The sequence below is a fragment of the Erinaceus europaeus genome, chromosome 2 (genome assembly GCF_950295315.1).
Source record: "Erinaceus europaeus chromosome 2, mEriEur2.1, whole genome shotgun sequence".
Classification (NCBI taxonomy): domain Eukaryota; kingdom Metazoa; phylum Chordata; class Mammalia; order Eulipotyphla; family Erinaceidae; genus Erinaceus; species Erinaceus europaeus.
Genome location: NC_080163.1, coordinates 6,626,900 through 6,648,290, shown reverse-complemented (window position 1 = coordinate 6,648,290; position 21,391 = coordinate 6,626,900). Strand labels below are relative to the sequence as shown.

The following is a 21,391-nucleotide window of genomic DNA, read 5'->3' as shown; positions in this document are numbered from 1 at the left end:
AGCTCCTGGTCCCCACCTGCAGAGGAAAAGCTTCACGAGTGGTGAAGCAGGGTTGCAGGTGTTTCTCTCTTTCCCTCTCTATCTCTCCCTCCCCTCTCAACTTGTCTCTGTCTCTCTATCCAATAATAATAATAACAATAATAATAATTATTATTATTATTATAGTGGTGTGACGTTTGGGGGCTGACGCATGAGATCCAGAGTCAGAGCCAGGAGGGAGGGAGCCCCAGAAGGAGCCCCGGTTTTCTAAACCTGGGGACAGGAGAGGCAGCAGGAGCCTGACCCCTTCCAGGAGCGCTGACCCCGCGCCCACCCCGGCCGGGTCCCGGGACCCCCCACGTCCCGCCCGGCCTTCTCTCTCTCTTTCTCTCTCTAGCTCGCTCGGCTTGCAGCGCCCTTAGTAGCAGCAGGCTGCGGGACTGGACCTCAGTGGCCGGAGTGCCCAGAGCGGCGAGGGGCCAGGTAGGCCCAGCGGGGCGGAGCCCCCCAGCCCGGCCCGGGCAGCGCAGCCTCTCTCTCCTCCCCAGGCCCGGCGCGCAGCAGAGGCGGGCGGCCCCTCCCGCAGACACCAGAGCTGTGTAGACGTTTATAGATATATTGTGGGGGTCGGGGGCGCCCGCAGCTTTGCAGAGATTAAAAAGTCTGAGCCTGAGAGCCCTGGGAGCCTGTGTGTGGAGCTGCGCCCGGGGGGGTGGGGGGTGGGGTGCGGGGTGGGGTGCGGTGGGTCCCTCCGCCCGAACGCCCCCTGCCCCGCAGGGTGCCCCCATTGGCTGCGCCCGGGGTGGGGGTGCGGTGTGCGAGGGGGTGGGGTGCGGTGGGTCCCTCCGCCCGAACTCCCCCTGCCCCGCGGGGTGCTCCCATTGGCTGCTCCCGGGGTGGGGGTGCGGGGGGGGTGGGGTGCGGTGGGTTCCTCCGCCCGAACTCCCCCTGCCCCGCCGGGTGCCCCCATTGGCTGCGCCCGGGGTGGGGGTGCGGTGTGCGGGGGGTGGTGGGGTGCGGTGGGTCCCTCCGCCCGAACTCCCCCTGCCCCGCGGGGTGCTCCCATTGGCTGCGCCCGGGGCGGCGGTTCAGGACGCGGCGCGCGGCTCCTGCGCTGGAAGCCCCCCACTCCGGACAGAGCTGCCGACCCTGGACTGAGCTGTGAGGTGAGGGCGCTGGGCTGGGGGCTGGGGGGCCGGGCTCGCGGAGACACCCAGCGCCCACCGAGCCCCTCCTCTCACGAGCAGCCCCCCAGCATGTGGAGCCGGGAGAGACCCTCCAGGCCGTGCTTCTCCACGCCGCCCTTCGACCCCCGATTCCCCAACCAGAACCAGACTCGCAACTGCTACCAGAACTTCCTGGGTGGGTGAGACCGACCCGGGAAGAGGTGCACCCCTTCTTAAGACTGGGGGTGCCCGGCGGGGCGGGGGGCGGGGGGCAGGCAGTTGGGGCCGAGATGGAGCGGCGGAACCTAGGGAAAGGGGCGGTTCCTCGGGGGAGGGGCGGGGCGAGACACGATTGGGGCGGGGCCTGACCGGGAGGGCGTGGTCCGAAGTGGAGGGTCTCGGATTGGACGAGATGAAGGGCGGGGCGAAAGAGGGACTGAACTCGGCTGGGGGCGGGGCTTTGAGGAGGGGCGGGGCGAGCGAATGAGACCCGACGGGGGCGGGACCTAGAGTGCGGGAGCGATTGGTGGAGGGTTGATGGGCGTGGCCACCCGAGCCCGCTCCCCGCAGATTACCACCGCTGCGTGAAGAACATGGACCGGCGCGGGAGAAACCCGGAGGCCTGCGAGTACTACCAGCGAGTGTTCCGCGCGCTGTGTCCCAAGAGTTGGGTGAGAAGCTGGGGGCGCCGGCCGACGGCGCAGGGCTCGGGTGCGGGGCGGCTGAGCCGAGCCGGCCCCCCGCCCCTGTCCACTCTCCCTCCCCAGGTGCAGCGCTGGACGGACCAGCTGGAGGAAGGGACGTTCGCGGGCAAGATCTGAAGGCGCCATGACCACCATTAACTCCACCCTCCCTCGGCCCCATATCCCCCCCAGCGTCCACACCACGAATATAGCTTTCTTGCTGCTGCTGCTTCTCTGTAAGTCTTTAATTTTTTTTTTTTGGGGGGGGTCCCGACAGTGATGCACCTGGTAGAGCGCACACACCACCATGCTCAAGGAACAGGGTTCAAGTCCTGGTCCCTATCTGCAGGGGGAAGCTTCATCATGAGCAAGTGACAGTGCTGCATCTCTCCTATCTCATTCACCCCCTTCTCGGTCTCTATTCAAAAAGAATTATTACCTACTTGTTAGTGAGAAAGAACCAGAGCATCACTCTGGCCCCACGTGGTACAGGGGACCAGGCTTGGGACCTCATGCTCGAGAGGCCAGTGCTTTACCCACTGTGCCATCTCCTGTAGCCCTGATGCTGCTGCTTAATGTCTGGCCAGTGGGGTCGGGGCCTGTGTCTGACATGGAGCTGGCCTCTCCGGCCCCCGCCAGTGGGGGCCTGGGGGGGAGATGACTGCATTCTTTTTAAATTTTTTAAAATCTTTATTTATTTATAGAGACAGCTAGAAACGGAGAGGGAAGGGGGTGATAGAGAGGAAGAGAAACAGAGACACCCACAGCCCTGCTTCACCACTTGCAAAGCTTTCCCCCTGCAGGTGGGGACAAGGGGCTCAAACCTGGGTCCTTGTGCATTGTAACATATGCACTCTACCAGGTGCGCCACCACCCAGCCCCATCACTGTGCATTTTTAAATGCCAGACACCCCAGAGAGCCACCTCCTATTTCCCTCACCAAGCTCAGAGCCCAGCCTCAAATGGGCTGGCTGCCCCCCCACCACCACTTGGGGGCGCTGTTTCCCCACCACTGGCCATGCCTACAGTGAGGGGGGAGCAGCCTGTGCCCCAGCTGTGGCAAGGACCCCATTCCCTCCAGGGAGTCAAAGTGGCTAGTCACTCAGCTTGTTGGAGTGGGAGGTGGGGGTGGGGCGCCATCCACTGTACCTGGCCGCTCCCCTTAACAGGTGAGGTGGGAGGGGCTGGGACAGAGACGTCACTCGTCACACCAGTCAGACACACACCCTAGAACTTGCCCACAGGGGCCCCCTGCTCAGGTCACAGCCCCGGAGGTGGGACACGGGTGGGGGCATGGGTCGTGAAGGACTGGGCGAGGCGCCAGCTGGGGTCACCAGCCTCCCGGCCTAGGGCGCAGCTGAGTCACTGAGCGCTCAGTGATGTGGCCCAGCCAGCTTCCCACCCAGCACAGGCACCTGCATGGCCGGTCAGCCCCTGGGCATCCCTAGCCCTGCATCCATGGCCAGCAGCACCCTCCAGGCTCCTCACCCCTCAGCCACTTAAGGACCCTGACCGTCCTTCACCCCCTGCACCCTCGGTCCTGGTCCTAGGAGCGCCAGAGCCTGGGAGGGCTAATTCCCATGTCCCCAGACTCAGAGCTGGATGGTTAGCTGCACGTGGGTCCTGACACCCTGCGGCGGTGCCTCCCTGCCACCAGGACTGAGGCCACTGAGCCTCAACAGGGATCAGAATGTGACCAGACTGCATTTTGGCTAGCCAGGCCCGAGCGGCTGCGAGACTCTGTATTCTTAGAACCAGGGTGCAGGCGCGCTCTGTCCCGATTCCTCAGTGTTGCCAGCTCACACCAGCTACTCTTTAGTTCACCTTTACCGACAGGCATTCAGTCCATGCTTCTTCAGAGTGGCCAGTTTGGGGGTGGGGGCAGATCGCATCATGGTTCTGCAAACAAGGCTCTCATGCCTGAGGCCCCAGAGTCCCAGGTTCAATCCCCCGCACCACCATGAGCCAGAGCTGAGCAGGGCTGAGCTGTTCAAATAGTTCTGAAAAAGAAAACCCAGAGGCTCAGCACGCTGCTCTCGGAGCCGGGCAGCCTCCTCCGCTCCCCCAAACCCTCCTGGCCCCCCACTTGCTCAGTCACTGGCTTCCCTGCAGGCTGTAGGCTTCGTGGCCTTGCTGCACCCCCCTGGGAAGCCTCTTCCCACCTGCCCTGTCCCCTAGCTCCAGAAGCCCTTAGGACCCAGACCTGGGTCACCCGCCCCTTCTCCAGGGACTCACAGCAGAAGCTCCCAAGGGCTTTGCTTATAACAAGGTTTTAATAAAATACAAAGTTCAAGTGCTTCCAATCCCCCAACACACCTCACACCCGTGTGGAGAAGGGGAGGGCGCCCCCACGCCCCAATAGCACCAGGGGATAGCACCAAGCAAAGAGGTCAGGTCGCAGGGCCTCCCTGAGACCTGGCCGCCCACCACTCCCACAGGGCCATCTCCAGGGAGGACCACCCCCACGTCTGCCCCACCCTCCAGGCCTGGGTGCCAGGGTGGCCCCTACCCCTTATGGCTTTGCTCCCTGGGGAAGGGGGAGGAGGCAGTCCTGAGGTTTCGGGGGTGCTGGTCAGGGGGGCGCCCTGCAGGCAGGGCGGCTCAGGAGTCAGCAGTCACAGAGGGTCACGTCCCCGGGGGAGCCAAGCCAACCCCCCCACGGGTGGGAGCTGTGCCGGAGTCGGGTCAGCCTGCTCCCCGAGGTCCACGAGCTCCTGCTGGTCAGAGTCCCAGAGCACCGGGCAGGCCGAGGCGGCCTCCCCACACCTGCGTCATGGGCCCTCGCCATGGACGTCCAGGTCGATGGAGCCGTGGCTGACCACCAGTCGCAGACGCTTGGGTGGGGAGAAGGGGGCGAAGGCGAGGGCCTGCTTGGGCAGCGGGACGGGGTCTGGGGGCCCCATCGGGGTGGGTGCTGCAGGCACGGTGGGGGCCACTCGGCTCAGGCCCACCCGCACCACGTAAGGCAGGCCGTAACGCCGGGCCCAGTGCCAGTCCTGTTGGGGGGCCCAGCGTGGGCGGGGTGCCCGGCCCAGCGCCACCAGCGCCTCCGCACGCAGGCAGCATTGGGGGCCGCAGCCTCCCCAGCGGTGCAGGGAGATCTGGGCTTGAGGGAGCAGCAGGGGCGGAGCGGGAGCCCTGCGGGGCTGGGGCCGCCGGCGCTTCCTGGGGCGCACGCGGAGAGGGGGCTGGGGGAGCCACTGGAGCCAGAGGGGGAGGACGTCTCCACAGGGCTGGGGGCGCGGCTGGCAGGCAGCTGTGGGGGGAGGACTGAGTCAGCGGGGCGGGGTGGGCCGGCGGGGAGGATGGGTGGGGGCCAGGAGGTGCCGCCGCTCACCGCAGAAAGGGTCGCAGAAGGGGTCTTGCCGCAGCGAGGACAGGTGGGTGCAGACCCTGGAGCCCAGCAGGCCCTGCTGCAGCCGCCGCTTGGTCTCCCGGAGCTCGTACTTGTCCAGTGGCCCTGGCGGTAAAGGCTCCCTGGGGCACAGGCGGAAGGCGCCCTCGCCTCTCCTGCCCAGTGGACAGAGGGGAGTGGTTGGGGGCCTGGGGACCCCCCGAGCGGCAGGCCCCCGCCCCAGCACCCGCCGCACCTCTCGCAGGTGTGGCATTCACAGTGCTCGTTCTTCTCCCCGAAGAAGCCGTCACCGTAGAAGCAGGTCACCTCGTCCCCGGGCTCAATGTCCCGGAGCGCCTTGACGCAGGCGGCGTTCCCATCTGCCGGCACAAACTGGGGGGCCCAGCACCCCATCTGCGACCTGCCTGGCCCCAAGGGTGCCCCTGGGTGTCTGCACTGTTCACCCCAGCCCACGGGTCAGGCGCGGGGCCCAGGCCGCCAAGGCTCTTGGGGGGCTTGCACTTCCCCCTCGAGTCCTCCACCTTGGGTCCCGCGTGCCCCTCCTTCTGACTGGGAGCATACACACACACCCCCCCCAGCAGCCGCGGTTCACAGCTGCCTGGCTCCACACCACCACAGCCCCCTCCTGCCGTTCAGCGGGGAAAGAAGTCTTGTCCATTAGGGGCAAGCCATGTCCTAAGGGACAAGGGAGCCGTGCCAACTGCCGGCCCCTCCCGGACGGAACGGACAGGTTGTCAGGAGGGGCAGTAGCCAGGCTTCCAGACCAGCCGCCCCAACCCCGTCACTCCCGGGGGACCAGCTCTCACCTTACAGTTGGGCTTGCAGTCTGGTGCGGTGGAAACGGGGAGAAGGGGGACTCCAGTGAGCCAGGTGGAAGGGTGGGGGTCTCCCCTGCAGGCCCTGGGCCCCACCCCTCCCACGCACCCACCGTGGTTGATGAAGGCGGCGGGGCCCAGCCAGAGCTGCGCGCTCCGCTTGCGTGTGGAGTACATGATGCTGAAGTCGTTCTCCCCAGCCCGCAGCAGCCCCTCATCGTCGTCCCGCAGCTCCGCGATGCAGCCCACCAGCAGCTCCAGCTTCTCGTTCTTCTTCCTGCCCACAGAGGGGCGACCTGAACAGGGGGACCCCGGGCTCCTCCCGCAGGGATCCTTCCAGGAGTCACCAGGCCGGCAGGCCCTTCCTGCAACCCCTGAAGCTCCCGGTTTCAGCTGAGGCCCGGCCCACCGCAGGGGCCCCACGTGTGAGCCGCCCAGGTGAGCGGCTGCAGGGGCTCCCCGTCACTCTTGACCCACGGCCCACACCCCACCTCTCCCGGAGAGCAGGGACTCGCCAGTTCTAGATATCCCCCAGAAAGGAGGGGTCCCCTCTCCCAGCTGCCCTGGGGTCCCCATAGGGGCCCGCGCGCTGAGGCAAAGCCAGGGCCTCACAAATGCGCCAGTGCGCCCCGCGGCTCCTCCTCACCACGCGCCTCCCACGTGTGCCACGAGCGGCAGGGAGCTATGAGGCCCTTCCCGTAACAGACAGCGCAGTTTCCAGCTATCTCGCCCGAGGCCCCGCTGCCAGGTTCAGTCCTTGGCAACTGTTTCTTTATTGGACAGAGACAGAAACTGAGAGACACCTGCAGCCCCGCTTCACCACTCACGAAGCTTTCCCCTGCAGGTGGGGTCCGGGACGGGGTGAGCGCTTAACCAGGGGCGCCACCGCCCAGCAGGCCGGTCAAAACTGTCTAAATGAGGCAGAGATCAAGGCGGTGCGCTCAGGCCTGCGGTGCTGCCACTCGGGGTGTGTGCGGGGGTGGGGGCTGGGGGGTGGGCAGGGTCACTTACCAAGCGCGGGTGGACACGATCTTGGCCCCGTTGGTCTCCATGGAGTAGCGGGTACAGGGTAAGATGGCAAAGCCGCTCTCCGGGAGGAAGGCGCGGAGGTAGCGGTAGATCTGGAGGGGTGCGGTGGGCGGGGTGAGAGGTGAGGGGCGGAGCCGCCCTGATCACAGACCGGTGCCCCGGGAGACTCACTTCCTTTCTCTGGGGGGGGAAGGAAGAGGTCGGGCTGCACCACAGGGCTCCCCCCACTCTGCTCGGCTAGGAGCCCGCGCCTAAGTTAGGCTGGGAACTCCGGCAGTCTAGGGGGGCGCCCAGGGGGAGGCGGGGGCGGGCTCCCTCACGTGGGTCTTGAGGGCAGCCTCCTGCCGCGGGCCCCTGCTCTGGAAGTAGTGGGCCATCCAGCCTCCCAGCGTCAGGGCCCGGTACGCTGCCTCCAGGTCCCGCTGCCGCAGGAAGGCCTCCAGCGCCGAGCGCAGGTGGTGCTGTCGCCGCAGAGGGGGCACGGGGCTGGGGGAGAGGGCACGCCTGGGTCCCCGGGTCCCCGCCGCGGCCTGCCCGCGCCCCTCCCCGGGGTGTCGGGGTGGGGGGCCCGGGCCTCTTCCCCCTCCGCCGCCGCCTCACCTGACGTTCATCTTATGGGTGCGGAAGCCCAGGTAGGGGTCCAGGACCAGGCTGGTGGCCAGGTCGTCGTTCTCACACAGCTCCCGCGCGGTCACTCTGTCCACTCTGTCGGGCCCCATGGTGCCCCGGAGACCATGCTGCCCCCCCGGGGAGCCGGGGCGCCCTCGCTTCTCCTCCCGGGCGTCTCAGGTGCGCCCTGCACGGGGAGGGAGGACAGAGGCAGGGACTTCACGGGACGCCAGCGCGGGAGGGATCAACAAGTGCGGCCCGGGCGCGCGGGGGCGGCCCCCCGGAAGGCGAGGCCAGGGCGCCCCGGGGTGCTGGCTGCGCGCGCACTCGCCCGCCCGCCCGCACACACGTGCCCAGCCCTGCACACAGGTACACACGCATGCGTGCGCCCCCGCCCCGGGAACCTTAAGGGCTTAGCCCAGCAGGCCGCGGGAGCCCCGGGGCGGCGGAGGCGCACAGGCTCGCCCTCCCTCCCTCCCTCCCTCCCCCAGCCCGGCCCGGCCCGGCCGCCCTCCCGAGGCCCCGGGGAGGCTCCGGGTGAAGCCCCAGGCGGGGGCCGCTCAGCACCTGCTCCCGCTCCCTCTCGAGGACAAAGCGGGGGAGGGGATGGATGGCCGGGGACAGGCCCGGGCGTGGAGCGGCAGGGTGGGCTGGGACAGAGGAGGCAGGGGCCCCACGAAGGCGACAAAACAAACCCCTGACCCTGACTGGGGCCTGCTGGGCTTCCACGCCGCCGCTGCAGGTGGGGGGCGGCAAGGAGGGGGGGCTGCGGGGCCATGGGGAGCAGCGGGCAGAGGGTCGGGGAGCCTGCGCGGGTGGGGCGGTGCTCCGCGGAGGAGCCCGGCGGAGGGAGCCGGGGACCTGGAGGCTGCGGGCCCAGCCTAGAATCCAGACCTGGCGGGGGTGCCCTGGGGGACAGGCGTGGAGAGGCAGGGAGGAGCCCCAGCCTAGGGAAATAGGGGAGCACCTAAGGGACCCCAAGGAGATAAAAGGGGGGAGGGCTGGGGAAGCCCTGGGGTCCAGCGAGGATAGAGAGAAAGTGGAGGGCGGAGGTGCAGGAGAAAGGCCTGATGGGGGAGGGGGAGCAGGCCGTGGCTGGGGTCCCAACCGGGGGGCCGTGAGATACAGGGGGAGGGGGCAGACAATGGTCTCGGGTTCCTGCAGGGGGAGTGCAGAGAAAGGACCTGGGGTAGTGGGTTGAATGCAGAGTCCGGACGACCCGAGTCTGGGGAGGAGCCTGGGGGCACAGCGAGGGGCCTGGATGTGCAGAGACCAGGAGTGGATGGAGCCTGGGGGTGCAGGGAGAGGCAACACCGGGCAGGAGGTGCGGCGCCGACGGGAACCCCGAGGCCCCGGGACCCTGGGCGCCTGCACACGCGGAGGGGCCGGGGCGACCGGGAGCAAGGCGGCGCGGGCCGGGGGCCAGGAGGGGGCTCAGAGGTCGGGCCCCGCGCCGCCCCTCACCCGCTTCTCCGCCGCCGCCGCCTTCTCCTCCGGCGCCCGCACCGCCGCCGCCACCGCCGCTGCCGCCGCCGCCGCCGCCGCCGCCGCCTCCGCCTCCGCCTCCGCCTCCTCCCACTGCCTGCTCCGGCGCTCGGCAGACACGACCGCCGCGCCTCCAGGCTGCCCCGCCGTCCCCGCCCCGCTGCGCCCGTCGAGCTCGCTCATTGGTCCCCATTGCCGTCACTCAGGGTCTGGCACCGCTCCCATTGGCTGATCCGCTTCACCCCCACCTCTGTACCCCTACAAAACCCCGCCACGCCCGCCAAGCACCGCCCATCGCGCCTATTGGCCGGCGCCTCTGTCCTCCGGCTGCTGCCATGGAGACAGGTGCCCGCCCCCGATCTGAAGCCGGAGTCCTCATTGGCCCAGAGCGCCGTCGATCCTGGCTCCTTTGGAGTTGGGCTCAGGTTATTCGGGTCCAAGTGGAAAAAAAGAGCGGGCTCCGGAGTTTCCAGCGCCCGCACCTGATTGGCTGGCCTGGGCACGACTCTCGCTGCCATTGGCGGAGGCCGCTGTCCGTCAGCGCAGAGAGCCGGCGGGCGAAACCCCAGCTGCGGGGGGGGGGGGGCGTGGACTGTGCGCGCGCATCTCGCTCGCCCCGGCCGGCCTGGCCCGTGGTTGCCAGGGCGACCCGGCTTTATTGACAGCCCTGCGGGGCTACAAAGCGCTGCTTGCGCTCGGCTCCTTCTCCCGCAGGACCCGGTTTAATTGGGGGCGAGCGCGCGCGTGGACTGGTGGGACAGAGGGAGACGGGGAAGTGGGGGCTTTGGAGAGAGGCCTGGCTCGTGGGGCGCTCCCGTGAGTCCCTCCCGCTGCGAGCCCCCATCCTAGAAACAAACACAATTAGCAATTCATCACAATTACGGAATAATAAATCTGCACCTAGAGCAGGTCTTTGTCTTGCTCCTTGCTGGGTATTCTGTGCGCTGGGAGGCACGCGCGGCCCGGCAGGTGTTTCCTGCATGAGCGAGTGAATGCATGTGTGCTCAGAAAAGAGTGAAGGAGCCCCAGCCAGCGCATGCCAGCCTGAGCAGTGACTGCTCGCTCCTGAAAGTAAACCAATATGTATGTGTTTTAATTAATCTGTTTAGTATTGGGTAGAGACAGCAAAATTGAGAGGGAAGGGGGGAGAGAGAAAGAGACAGAGACACCGGCAGCTCTGCTCCATCATTCATGAAGCTTTCCTCTTGCAGGTGGGGACCAGGGGCCCGAACCCGGCGCACTGTAATGTGTGTGCTTAATCAGGTGCGCCACCACCGAGCCTCCTAAACAAATATATATAATTTAAAATATTTATTTGTTCTCTTTTGTTGCCCTTGTTTTATTGTTGTGGTCATTATTGTTGTCGTTGTTAGATATGACAAAGAGAAATGGAGAGGGATTGAGAGAGGAGGGGAAGACAGAGAGGGGGAGAGAAAGACAGACACCTGCAGACCTGCTTCACCGCCTGGGAAGCGACTCCCCTGCAGGTGGGGAGCCGGGGGCTCGAACCGGGATCCTTAATCCACTGCGCTATCGCCCAACTCCCAAATATGTATATTAAAGTTATTTTATTTTGTTTGGGTAGAGACAGACATCGAGAGGGGACTGGGAAGACAGAAAAGGAGAGAGACACACCTGCAGCCCTGCTTCTGCACTTGTGAAGCTTTCCCCCTGCAGGTAGGGGCTTGGGGCTTGAACCTGCGTCCGTATGCATTGTAGCATGTACTGTCAACCAGGTGCGCCGCCACCTGGCCCCACAAATGTTTTTAAAATGCATATATTTTAGTTCAAGTAAAAATAGTTTCTATGAAGGGAGTCGGGTGGTAGCGCCTCAGGTTAAGCGCAGGTGGCGCAAAGCGCAAGGACCGGATCCCCGTTCGAGCCCCCGGCTTTCCACCTGCAGGGGAGTCGCTTCCCAGGCAGTGAAGCAGGTCTGCAGGTGTCTGTCTTTCTCTCCCCCTCTCTGTCTTCCCCTCCTCTCTCCATTTCTCTCTGTCCTATCCAACAACGATGACAACAACAGCAGGAATAATAACTACAACAATAAAACAAGGGCAACAAAAGGGAATAAATAAATATTTAAAAAAATAGTTTCTATGAGAGGAAGACTAGGGCTTCTCTGTGGTACATGCTGGGAGCCTCAGGCATGCAAGTCCTGTCTCTCCTTGTTGAGTTATTTTCCCCAGGCCACACAGAGAATCTTTTCAAAAGGTTAAAATAAATGAATAGTGGTCAGGAATGTGTTACAGTGGATAAAATGCTGGTCTCTCAGTGAGGTCCCAAGTTCAACCCCCAGCAGCACATGCACCAGAGTGATATCTGGCTTTTTCTTTCTGCCTATCTTTCTTCATGAATAAATAAAACCTTAAAAAGAAAAACAAGGGAGTCAAGTGGTAGTGCAGCAGGTTAAGCGCAAATGGCGCAAAGCACAAGGACCGGCTTAAGGATCCCGGTTCGAGCCCTTGGCTTCCTGCCTGCAGGGGAGTCACTTCACAAGTGGTGAAGCAGGTCTGCATGTGTCTGTCTTTCTCTCCCCCTCTCTGTCTTTCCCTCCTCTCTCCATTTCTGTCTATCCTATTCAACAACGACGACATCAATAACAACAAGAATAATATCTACAACAACCATGAAAAACAAGGGCAACAAAAGGAAAATAAATATTTAAAAGCAAGAAAGAAAAACGAATGGGGCCCAGTGGTGGCACACACCTGGTTAAGCACACACAATGCAGTACACAAGGACCCCGGTTCAAGCCCCTGGTCCCCACCAAAGGGGGAAATCTTTGCAAGTGGTAAAACTGCAGCAGGTCTCTCTCACTCTCCATATATATATATGTGTGTGTGTGTGTGTGTGTGTGTGTGAGTGTGTGTGTGTGTGAGTGAGTGTGTGTGAGTGTGTGAGTGAGTGTGTGTGTGTGTGAGTGTGTGTGAGTGTGTGAGTGAGTGTGTGTGTGTGTGAGTGTGTGTGAGTGTGTGTGTGAGTGAGTGTGTATGTGTGAGTGTGAGTATGTGTGAGTGTATGAGTGTGTGTGTGAGTGAGTGTATGTGTGTGTGAGTGTGTGTGTGTATGAGTGTGTGTGAGTGTGTGTGTGTGAGTGTGAGTATGTGTGAGTGTATGAGTGTGTGTGTGTGTGAGTGAGTGTATGTGTGTGTGAGTGTGACTGTGTGTGTGAGTGTGTGTGTGTGAGTGTGTGTGTGTGTATGAGTGTGTGTGAGTGTGTGTGTGAGAGTGTGTGTATGTGTGTGTGAGTGTGTGTGTGAGTGTGTGTGTGAGTGTGTGTATGAGTGTGTGTGAGTGTGTGTGTGTGTGAGTGTGTGTATGAGTGTGTGTGAGTGTGTGTGTGAGTGTGAGTATGTGTGAGTGTATGAGTGTGTGTGTGTGAGTGAGTGTATGTGTATGTGAGTGTGTGTGTGAGTGTGTGTGTGAGTGTGTGTATGAGTGTGTGTGAGTGTGTGTGAGTGTGTGTGTGTGAGTGTGTGTGTGTGTGTGTGAGTGTGTGTGTGAGTGTGTGTGTGTGAGTGTGTGTATGAGTGTGTGTGAGTGAGTGTGTGAGTGTGAGTGTGTGTGAGTGAGTGAGTGTGTGTGTGAGTGTGAGTGTGTGAGTGTGAGTGTGAGTGTGTGTGTGTGTGTGTGTGTGTGTGTGTGTGTGTTTGTTTTTACCAGAGCACTGCTCAGCTCTGGCTTATGGTCGTGCAGGGGACAGAACCTAGGATTTTGGAGCCTTAGGCAGAAGAGTCTCTGCTTAACCATTATGCTGTCTACCCCCACCCATAGGTGTCTCTCTGTCTCTCTCCTTCTATATCTCCCCCTCCCCTCTCGATTTTTGGCTGTCTCTAATAAATAAAGATAATAAAAATGTTTTAATAATTAGTAAGTAAAATGGGGCCCAGCTAGTGTGCCGGGCCAGGCCTCCTGCCTCCAGGCTTCTTTCCTCCCACCCTTACTCCTTCCCTAGGCGCCACTCCTCCAGCTCTGACTGGTGCACCCCACTGGGTGACCTCCCTGGATCAGGGCTGGGCCCAGCCCTAGAGGGGACAGGCAGCCTCCCCTGGGGCTGGGGAGCTGACAGACACACACCTCTCTGGAGCTGAGCCTTCTGAGCGGCCTCTCAGCTTATCTGACTCTTCTCCTGGGTATTTGCCGTGAGAAACACTGCATGTGTGCAGAAAGATATGCACGGGGGCAAGGGAGAGAGCGCAGCCGATTAGAACTCTGATGACATCTCTGAGGCCCAGAGGCCCAAGGTCCCCGGGACCACTGTATAGCAGAGCTGAGCTGTGCTGGCTCCCTCTCGCCTTCCACCAACCTTTTTTCTGTTCCTTTTTGTTTGTTTGTTTGTTTTTTACCAGAGCACTGCTCAGCTCTGGCTTATGGTGGTGCAGGGATTGAATCTGGGACTTTGGAGAGTCTCTCTCTTTCTCTCTCTCTCTTTTTTTGAGAGTCTCTTTGCATAGCCATTATACTATCTACTTCATCAGACATTTTGTTGAAACTGTTGCCCCCGGGGCTTCACTGTTCTGGACAGAGCTTTCCAGATAGAGATAGATAGACGATAAACTAGCAAGCTCTCACTTGTCCTTACAAAAGTCAACCTTTAAGACACTTCTTCTTCTTCTAGCGTTTGCCCTTCTTCCGTAGCCAGTCAACAGCGTCAGGTTGAGCCTGATGTCAAGTTTCGAGACCTCCTTTGAATCTGGAGAGGTGGCAGTCGTTGACGATGTGGGTCATAGTCTGTCTGGAGCCGCAGGGGCAGTTCGGGTCGTCTCTGGCTCCCCAGCGATGGAACATAGCGGCGCACCGGCCATGGCCTGTTCGATAGCGATTGAGGAGGGCCCGATCATAACGTGCTAGGTCAAAGCCGGGTTGACGCTTGCAGGGGTCTGTGATGAGGTGTTTGTTCTTGACCTCAGCTGACTGCCAACTCTGTTTCCAAGAGACTGGAACAGAGAAGTTTAAGACACTAAAAAGACAGGTGAGAAGGGCCAGGTGGTGGCACCTAGTGGAGCACACGTCACAATGCACAGGACCCTGGCTTATGCCACCAGCCTCCACTTACAGTGAGGAAGCTTCACAAGCAGTGAAGCAGGGCTGCAGGTGTCTCTCTGTCTTTCTCCATATTCCCCCCATCCCTCTGGATTTCTCTCTGTCTCTTTTTATTGATTGATTAATTGCCTCCAGGGTGATTGCTGGGGCTCGGTGCCGGCACTATGAAGCCACTGCTCTTGGGAGCCATTTTTTCTATTTTTTTGGACAGGACAGAGAGAGATTGAGAGGAGGGGAAGAGAGAGAATGAGAGAGACCTACTTCACTGCTTGTGAAGTGACCCCCCTGTAGATGGGGAGAGGGGGGCTCGAACCCAATCCTTGTGCTTAACCTGGTGCTCTACCACCTGGCTTTATCCAGTAAATAAAACACTTAATAAGACAAAGACAGGTGAGCCTAAGCATGGCAGTAGGAAGCACTTGGCAAGTGAACCCGTTGTGCTTTTTGTGAAGCCTGGGTGCCTGTCCACAGTCATGCCTCACCCAGTGATGATTCCACTTAGGGTCCAAGCCACGTGGCACAGGTGGGAGCCGGCCACACCCTCTGGGGCAACTCCGTCTGACATTCACATATGACAAACCACTGAATGACAAATGTCTCAGAAAGTGTCCCCATTGTGAAGGTTAAGTGTAGACATGACAGGTGGACACGGGGACAAAGTGCAGGAAGCCAACGCGATTGGTGACATCAGCGGTGAGCAGAGGCAGAACTTATGCAGGACGTTGTGACTTTTTTTTCTTTGCCACCAGGGTGATTGCTGGGGCTCAGTGATGACACTGCAATTCACCACTCTCAGTGGCCATTTTTCCCTCCCCCCTTCTTTTGTTTAATTTTCTATTTTATTCGATAGAACAGAGAGAAATTGGGGGGTGGGGATGGGGAGAGAGTGCTAGACACCTGCAGACCAGCTTCTCTGCTCCAAAATGTCCCAGCTGTGGATGGGGAGCAGGGTTCGACCAGGTCCTTGCCCATAGCACTGTGCGCTTAACCGGCTGTGCCACCTCCCAACTCCCTATCCAGCCATTTTTCTGTTATTTGTGATGTTTTGTTATTTATTTTTCGATAGAGACAGAGGTAAATTGAGAGGGAATGGGGACACAGAGAAGGGAGAGAGAGAGACAGACCTGCAGCACTGCTTCAACGTGCAGGAAGCCTCCTGCCCTGTAGGTAGGGATGGGGCTTGCCCCTGGGTCCCCATGCGTTGTGACGTGTGCTCTCAAGTTGCTAGTTGCTGTGCCATCGCCCAGCCCCTGTGATGTTTTATTTAGTTGGTTTTTGTTTTCACTGGGACTTCACTGCTCTGGGCCAACTTTTTGTTCAGATAGGGAGAGACAGATGTAGAGGAAGAGAGAAGATACCACAGCTCAGGAGATGCCCATGTGGCGGGGCTGGGAATCAGACCTGCCTGGCTGCTGGCGCTCACACCCATCACAGATTCTAGCGGCCGCGTGATGCAAAGAAACGCCAGGAGAAATTCAGGTATGAACTTCCAGTTTATTCAGAGAAAGGACAAGGCTTATATAGCAAGGTGGGACAAAGAACATTTTTCACATATGTCAGTAATCACAGGTTTTCAAAAGTCCCCCTGTGGTGGGGAGGGCTAAGGAATGACCGGAATTGATGAAATACCAAAGGTCAAAACGACTAGTTTCAGTGAGGCAAGAAATGTTAATTATCTAAAGGTGTTAAGAGAAACATGCTTGTTAAACCAGCAGAGTGAGATAAAGCAGAGAATGGCAGAGAAGGGCAGAGTATTGATGTAAGTCATGATGAACAGAGAACCGGAAGAGGTGTGTGGGGGTCTCATTGTTATGTTACTGGCAAGGCAGTGTGAGGAGTGTTCAAGCAGGCAACCTTTGGTTTGTAGCAGGGGAATGAGCTAAGTGTTAGAAGTTGCAGATCTCCCCCACCTGCACGGGGAAAGCTTCACAAGTGGTAAAGCAGGGCTGCAGGTGTCTCTGTCTCTCTCCCTCACTATCTCCCATCCTCTCTCAATTTCTCTCTGTCTCTATCCAATAATAAATAAATAAATTTTAAAACAAAAGAAGTTGCAGGTCTCTGTGAATCCTGGGAGACTGACAAAAGGGAATTCAAGTCAGGAAAGTATTTCCCCGCCAAGCTCTATCCCTGAAAGGAAGAGACTGACAGGTGGGTTTTTACATTTTTTTCAGACCTCCATCTCAAGGATGGGGGAGTTCCCTGTGCTCTGTCATGCTTTCTCATAATCCCACACCTGGCGGCCAAGCAGGCACTGCCCAGGTGAGCTAGCCTGCCGGCCTTTGTTTGTTTGTTGTTTGTTTTTAATTTGTTGCCAAAATTGAATTACTGAAATACATCCCAGACCCATGTAAACATATATATATACAGAGAGAGAGAGAGAGAGAGCGGGTAGATAGTATAATTTATAAAACTATTTTTTAAAAATTTTGATTATCATCTTTATTTATCTATTGGATGGAGACAGAGAAACTGAGAGGGGTGGGGGAGGGAGAGAGGGAGAGAGACAGAGAGAAACACGCAGCCCTGCTTCACCACTTGCAAAGCTTTCCAAAGCTTTCCCTTTGCAGATAGGGAATGGGGGCTTGAACCTGGATCCTTGTGCATTGTAAGATGTGCACTCAACCAGGTGCGCCACTTCCCAGCCTACGTAAGTTTTTTTTTTTCTCAGCACAGCTGTTTTGTGTGTCCATTGGATTACAAACTTTATTTAAAATTAATAATTAGGAAAGAAAGGAAGGAAGGAAGGACAGGATTTGTCTCTGTGGGATCTTGGGTTCTACCTCCCGTACAGGCTATCCTGGAGTGACGCTCCGGTTCTCTGGTCCTCAGTGAGAGCTGAGTAGGCCTCTGGGGAAAAAGCAATAACAGCAGCGACAGAGACAGCTCGCCCAGCAGGGTGTGTGCCCTGCCATGGTCCAGGCTTGAGTCCTCGCACAGTCTGAGGGGGCGCTACGACACGGGGTGCCTCTGGTGTCTCTCCCTCTCTCTGTCTCTCTCTGACTGGAGAAATCCAGCACAGTGAAATCAATCATATCAGAGGCTTCCTGTTCCACAGACACACAAGAAAGGCAAAACTGGCAGAATATGCATTACAGGCTGCTGCCTAATGTGTGGCCTGTGGGGCTGGGGAGACAGCATCATGGTTAGGCAAGACTTTCCTGTCTGAGGCTCCAAGGTCCCAGGTTTGAATCCCAGCACCACCGCAAGCCAGAGTTAAGCATTCTCTGGTAAAATTAAAAAGCTAATAATCAACAAATAAGGGGCCGGGCAGTGGTGTAACCAGAGAAGCACACATGTCACCAAGCAAAGGACCTGAGTTTAAGGCCCTGCTCCCCACCCGCACAGAGGAAGCTTCCCAAGGAGTAAAACAGTGCTGCAGACATCTCTCTCCTCTCTATCTTCCTCTCCACTCTCAATTTCTCTCTGTCCTATAGAAATAAATACTATAGGGGAGCCAGGCAGTAGCACGGTGGGTTAAGTGCAGGTGGTGCAAAGCGCAAAGACCGGCATAAGGATCCCGGCTCCCCACCTGCAGGGGAGTCGCTTCACAGGCGGTGAAGCAGGTCTGCAGGTGTCTATCTTTCTCTCCCCCTCTCTGCCTTCCCCTCCTCTCTCCATTTCTCTCTGTCCTATCCAACAACGACGACAACAATAATAACCACAACAATAAAGCAAGGGCAGCAAAAGAGAATAGATAAATAAATAAAATAAAATATTGGAAAAAGGAGAAGAAGAAAGAGAGGAGAAGAAAAGAAACTCAGAATCTCAGGCCGCAGCTCAGACCCCCATCAGAATCACACCGACAGGTGATTAGAAGGCTCTGGAACATTCCAGAAGCTCTTCCAGGAAACACTCCCAGGACCAGGGAGACAGCACAGCACTGGGGTGCCAGACTGTCACGCCCTAGGCCTAAGATGCTCCGGCTTCCATCTCAGGAATTGCTGTAGGCCAGAATGGAGCAGTGCCCTGGCATTTCTCACGAAAACAAATCTTTAGAAAATTAGAAATAAAGGGGGGGGGGACAGCACAGTGGCTATGTAAGCAGACTGTCATGCCTGAGGCTCCAAGTTCTCAGGTTCAATCCCCACCATAAGCCAGGGATGAGCAGTGCCCTGGCAAAATAATAATAATAATAATAATAATGATGATGATGATGATGAAAGAAATAAAACTGCCCCATGATCCAGCCATCCCCCTTCTGGGTATTGATCCAAAGAAAATGACATCATGGGAGTTGGGTGGTAGCGCAGCAGGTTAAGCGCAGGTGGCGCAAAGCGCAAGGAATGGCGGAAGGATCCCGGTTCGAGCCCCCGGCTCCCCACCTGCAGGGGAGTCGCTTCCCAGGCGGTGAAGCAGGTCTGCAGGTGTCTGTCTTTCTCTCCCCCTCTCTGTCTTCCCCTCCTCTCTCCATTTCTCTCTGTCCTATCCAACAATGAACGATGTCAATAACAACTACAATAATAAAACAACAAGGGCAAAAAAGAGGAGTAAATAAATAAATATTAAAAAAAAGAAGAAGAAAATGACATCACATCACTGTGCCTCAGTGATATCTCCCCGCCACCACGAGCTCAGCATAGCTTATCCACAACAACTGTGCTGTGGAGATGCCTGAACACAGAGTGAGGCGTGCTTCCGTCTGGGAGGATGGGGGAACCTTCCTGGGTGGATGCACGGAGAGGACTTTCTGCCTCAGGAGATAAGCCAGACCTGGAATGACAAACACTGCATTGTTTCGCACGCTAGGAAGCCAGACTCCTGAGAACAGAGCCCATTTGTGTTTCGGGGTGGGAGATAGTCATCCCAGGACGCACCTGGCAGCTCCTAGCTGAGTAAGTTCTGGACTCTGGGTGATGGCACAGCTCCAGAGAGTGGACTTGAATGCCTGAGGTCCTCACTCAAACCCTGACACAGTCTTGCGCCAGCGTTCTCTCCTGCCTTCATATATATATATATGGTTTTATTTATTTATGAGAAAGATAAGAGGAGAGAGAAAGAACCAGACATCACTGGCACATGTGCTGCCGGGGATCGAATTTGGGACCTTATGCTTTACCAAAGCTTTACCACCGCGCCACCTCCCGGAACACTCAACATGTATATATCTTTTTATCAGTATCTTTATTTATTGGATAGAGACAGCCAGAAATCGAGAGGGAAAGGGGAGATAGGGAGGGAGAGAGGCAGAGAGACACCTGTTTCACCACTCACAAAGCTTTGCCTCTGCAGGTGGGGGCCAAGGGCTTAAACCCAGGTCCGTGTGCATTGTACCATGTGCACTGGCCCTCAACACATATTTCCATTTTACCATACCACAGCCCTGCAGAACCATTGTGCTATCTATCAGCACAATTAATCTTTTAAATTTAATTGGATTTACTTTTTATAGAATATTTTAAAAATTATTTTATTTTGTTATCTTTATTTATTTGATAGAGACAGCCAGAAATGGAGAGGGAAGGGGAGATAGAGAGGGAGACAGAGAGAGACCTGCAACACTGCTTCACCACTTTGTGAAGCTTTTCCCCTGCAGATGGGGACCAGAGACTTGAACCTGGATCCTTATGCACTGTATGTAACATGTGTGCTCAACCAGGTGTGCCGCTAGCCCCTTATTTATTTACTTTAACTATTTCGTTTTATTTTGCCTTTTGGGTTGTCACTGGGCTCAGTGCCGGCACTACAAATCCACTGCTCCTGGAGGGCATTTTTTCCATTTCATTGGATAGGACAGAGAGAACTTGAGAGTGAGGGGGAGGTAGACGAGGAGAGAGAAAGAGAGACACCTGCTGCCCTGTTTCACGGCTTGTGAAGCAACTCCCTCTGCAGGTGGGGACCTGTGGCTCAAACCTGGATCCTTATGTAGGTCCTCGCACTTCACACTATGTGCACTTAAACTACCTGGTATGCCACTGCCTGGCCCTCTTTAATTATTTTTGTATAACATGAAACAGAAACACAGAAAGACATACAAAGAGAAAGAGAGAAAGAGACACAGAGACACACACACACACAGAGAGAGAGAGAGAGAGAGAGAGAGACCAGAGCACTGTTTAGCTCTGGCTTGTGGTGGTGCTGAGGATTGAACTTGGGGCCTCAGTGTTTTCTTTTCCCTGGCCCTAACAAATCTTTTTTTTAAAAAAATATTTAAAAATGTATTTATTGGATAGAGACAGACAGAAATCGAGAGGGAAAGAGGGGAGAGAGAGAGAGACAGAGAGACACCTGCAGCCCTGCTTCACCACTCGCTGGGGACTGGTGTTCCACCTTCTACAAGTTTCAAACAAGCCGGGCTGGGTGGTGGCGCATCTGGCTGAGCCCACATGTTACAATGCACAAGGACCAGGTTCAAGCCCCCAGCCCCCAGTCGAGAGAGAGAGAGAGAGAGACAGAGAGAGAGAGAGAGACAGACTCACTAATGGGATTGTGGTGCTCCCTCCCCAAGGGACAGTCACGCTACCGTGATCTGAGAGGTGCCGTGGCACTGGTGCGAGCTCTAGTGCTGTGCCGTCTCTCCCTCTCTCTGTGTCTCTCTCCGTGTCTCTCTGAATGCCAAAGTGGCCTGGAGGAATGAAATCACGCAGGCACAAAGCCCAGACTCCACAAATGAATCAGATGAAGCTGGGGGCACGTGGAAAGGCACCTGCAGCAGCAAAACTCCTGCAAATCCGTTTGGTTTGTAAAGCCAGAGGCCTGATGTTGGCCTTGGGGGAAAAATAAAACCAAGCCACATGCCCCGCAGCCTCTGGCCCGTTTCTGTCAGCTGTACCCCAGTCAGCCTGGGGGATTGAGATGAGGGAGTTGTCGCTGTAGATGTGTGTGTCTTCAGAGCAGGGCTGGGCTCTGGGTGTTGGTGGCGCTGGTGACTGAATCTGGAATCTCCTGTGTGCGGAGGGAGGGACTCTGGCAGCCGCATAGCGGAGCTGTGCTGTTTGCCTGGCCTGCTGGCCACTAATTGTTTAGTTTCATTGTTTTGGGCCCTGGACTTTGTTGCATGTGAGATGCTAGTGCTCCTGGTCTGTTTTTTCTGCATTCTTTTTTATTGCAGATAGATAGATAGATAGATAGATAGAGTTTCCAAGGTCAGCCAAGTGATTAAATGTATTTACTTATTTAGTTTTATCACCATCATTATTATATTCCCAGAGCCCTGCTCAGCTCTGACTTATGTTGATGCAGAGGCTGAACCTGGAATCTGGGAGCCTCAAGAATAGTTCCTTTCTTCCT

The 21,391-nt window shown here is 57.8% G+C and overlaps 2 protein-coding genes across 6 annotated transcripts; one reads left to right on the top strand and one right to left on the bottom strand.

Annotated features, from left to right (window-relative positions):
• Nucleotides 1-900: 900 nt before the first annotated feature.
• On the top strand, nt 901-2,053 carry LOC103124486 (cytochrome c oxidase subunit 6B2). Its single transcript, XM_007535200.3, has 4 exons — nt 901-1,145; nt 1,227-1,341; nt 1,716-1,816; nt 1,913-2,053. Exons 2-4 carry the CDS (start codon nt 1,236-1,238, stop codon nt 1,964-1,966), a joined length of 261 nt encoding a protein of 86 aa, XP_007535262.1. The 5' UTR covers nt 901-1,145; nt 1,227-1,235; the 3' UTR covers nt 1,967-2,053.
• A 2,026-nt stretch (nt 2,054-4,079) lies between these two features.
• Nucleotides 4,080-9,492, bottom strand: KMT5C (lysine methyltransferase 5C). Of its 5 annotated transcripts, none has more exons than XM_007535199.3 (9): nt 9,101-9,259; nt 7,628-7,823; nt 7,348-7,513; nt 7,010-7,119; nt 6,112-6,275; nt 5,990-6,009; nt 5,419-5,555; nt 5,166-5,338; nt 4,080-5,084 (listed from the first exon to the last, which is right to left on the bottom strand). In XM_007535199.3, the coding sequence occupies exons 2-9, from the start codon at nt 7,744-7,746 to the stop codon at nt 4,600-4,602; spliced, it is 1,374 nt and encodes a 457-aa protein (XP_007535261.2). In that variant the 5' UTR covers nt 7,747-7,823; nt 9,101-9,259; the 3' UTR covers nt 4,080-4,599. The 5 variants fall into 5 exon arrangements, with proteins under 5 accessions (XP_007535261.2, XP_016048964.2, XP_060031891.1 ...); XM_016193478.2 differs by having other exon boundaries at nt 5,166-5,288; XM_060175908.1 differs by having other exon boundaries at nt 8,821-9,205.
• Nucleotides 9,493-21,391: the final 11,899 nt, after the last annotated feature.

Coding starts and splice junctions, on each gene's coding strand:
- LOC103124486 (XM_007535200.3), top strand. CDS start 1,236: ATGTGGAGCCGGGAGAGACCCTCCAGGCCGTGCTTCTCCACGCCGCCC. Junction 1,342..1,715: donor CTGCTACCAGAACTTCCTGG/GTGGGTGAGACC, acceptor CGCTCCCCGCAG/ATTACCACCGCTGCGTGAAG. Junction 1,817..1,912: donor CGCTGTGTCCCAAGAGTTGG/GTGAGAAGCTGG, acceptor CTCCCTCCCCAG/GTGCAGCGCTGGACGGACCA.
- KMT5C (XM_007535199.3), bottom strand. CDS start 7,746: ATGGGGCCCGACAGAGTGGACAGAGTGACCGCGCGGGAGCTGTGTGAG. Junction 7,514..7,627: donor ACCCATAAGATGAACGTCAG/GTGAGGCGGCGG, acceptor CCTCTCCCCCAG/CCCCGTGCCCCCTCTGCGGC. Junction 6,010..6,111: donor CGCCGCCTTCATCAACCACG/GTGGGTGCGTGG, acceptor CCACCGCACCAG/ACTGCAAGCCCAACTGTAAG.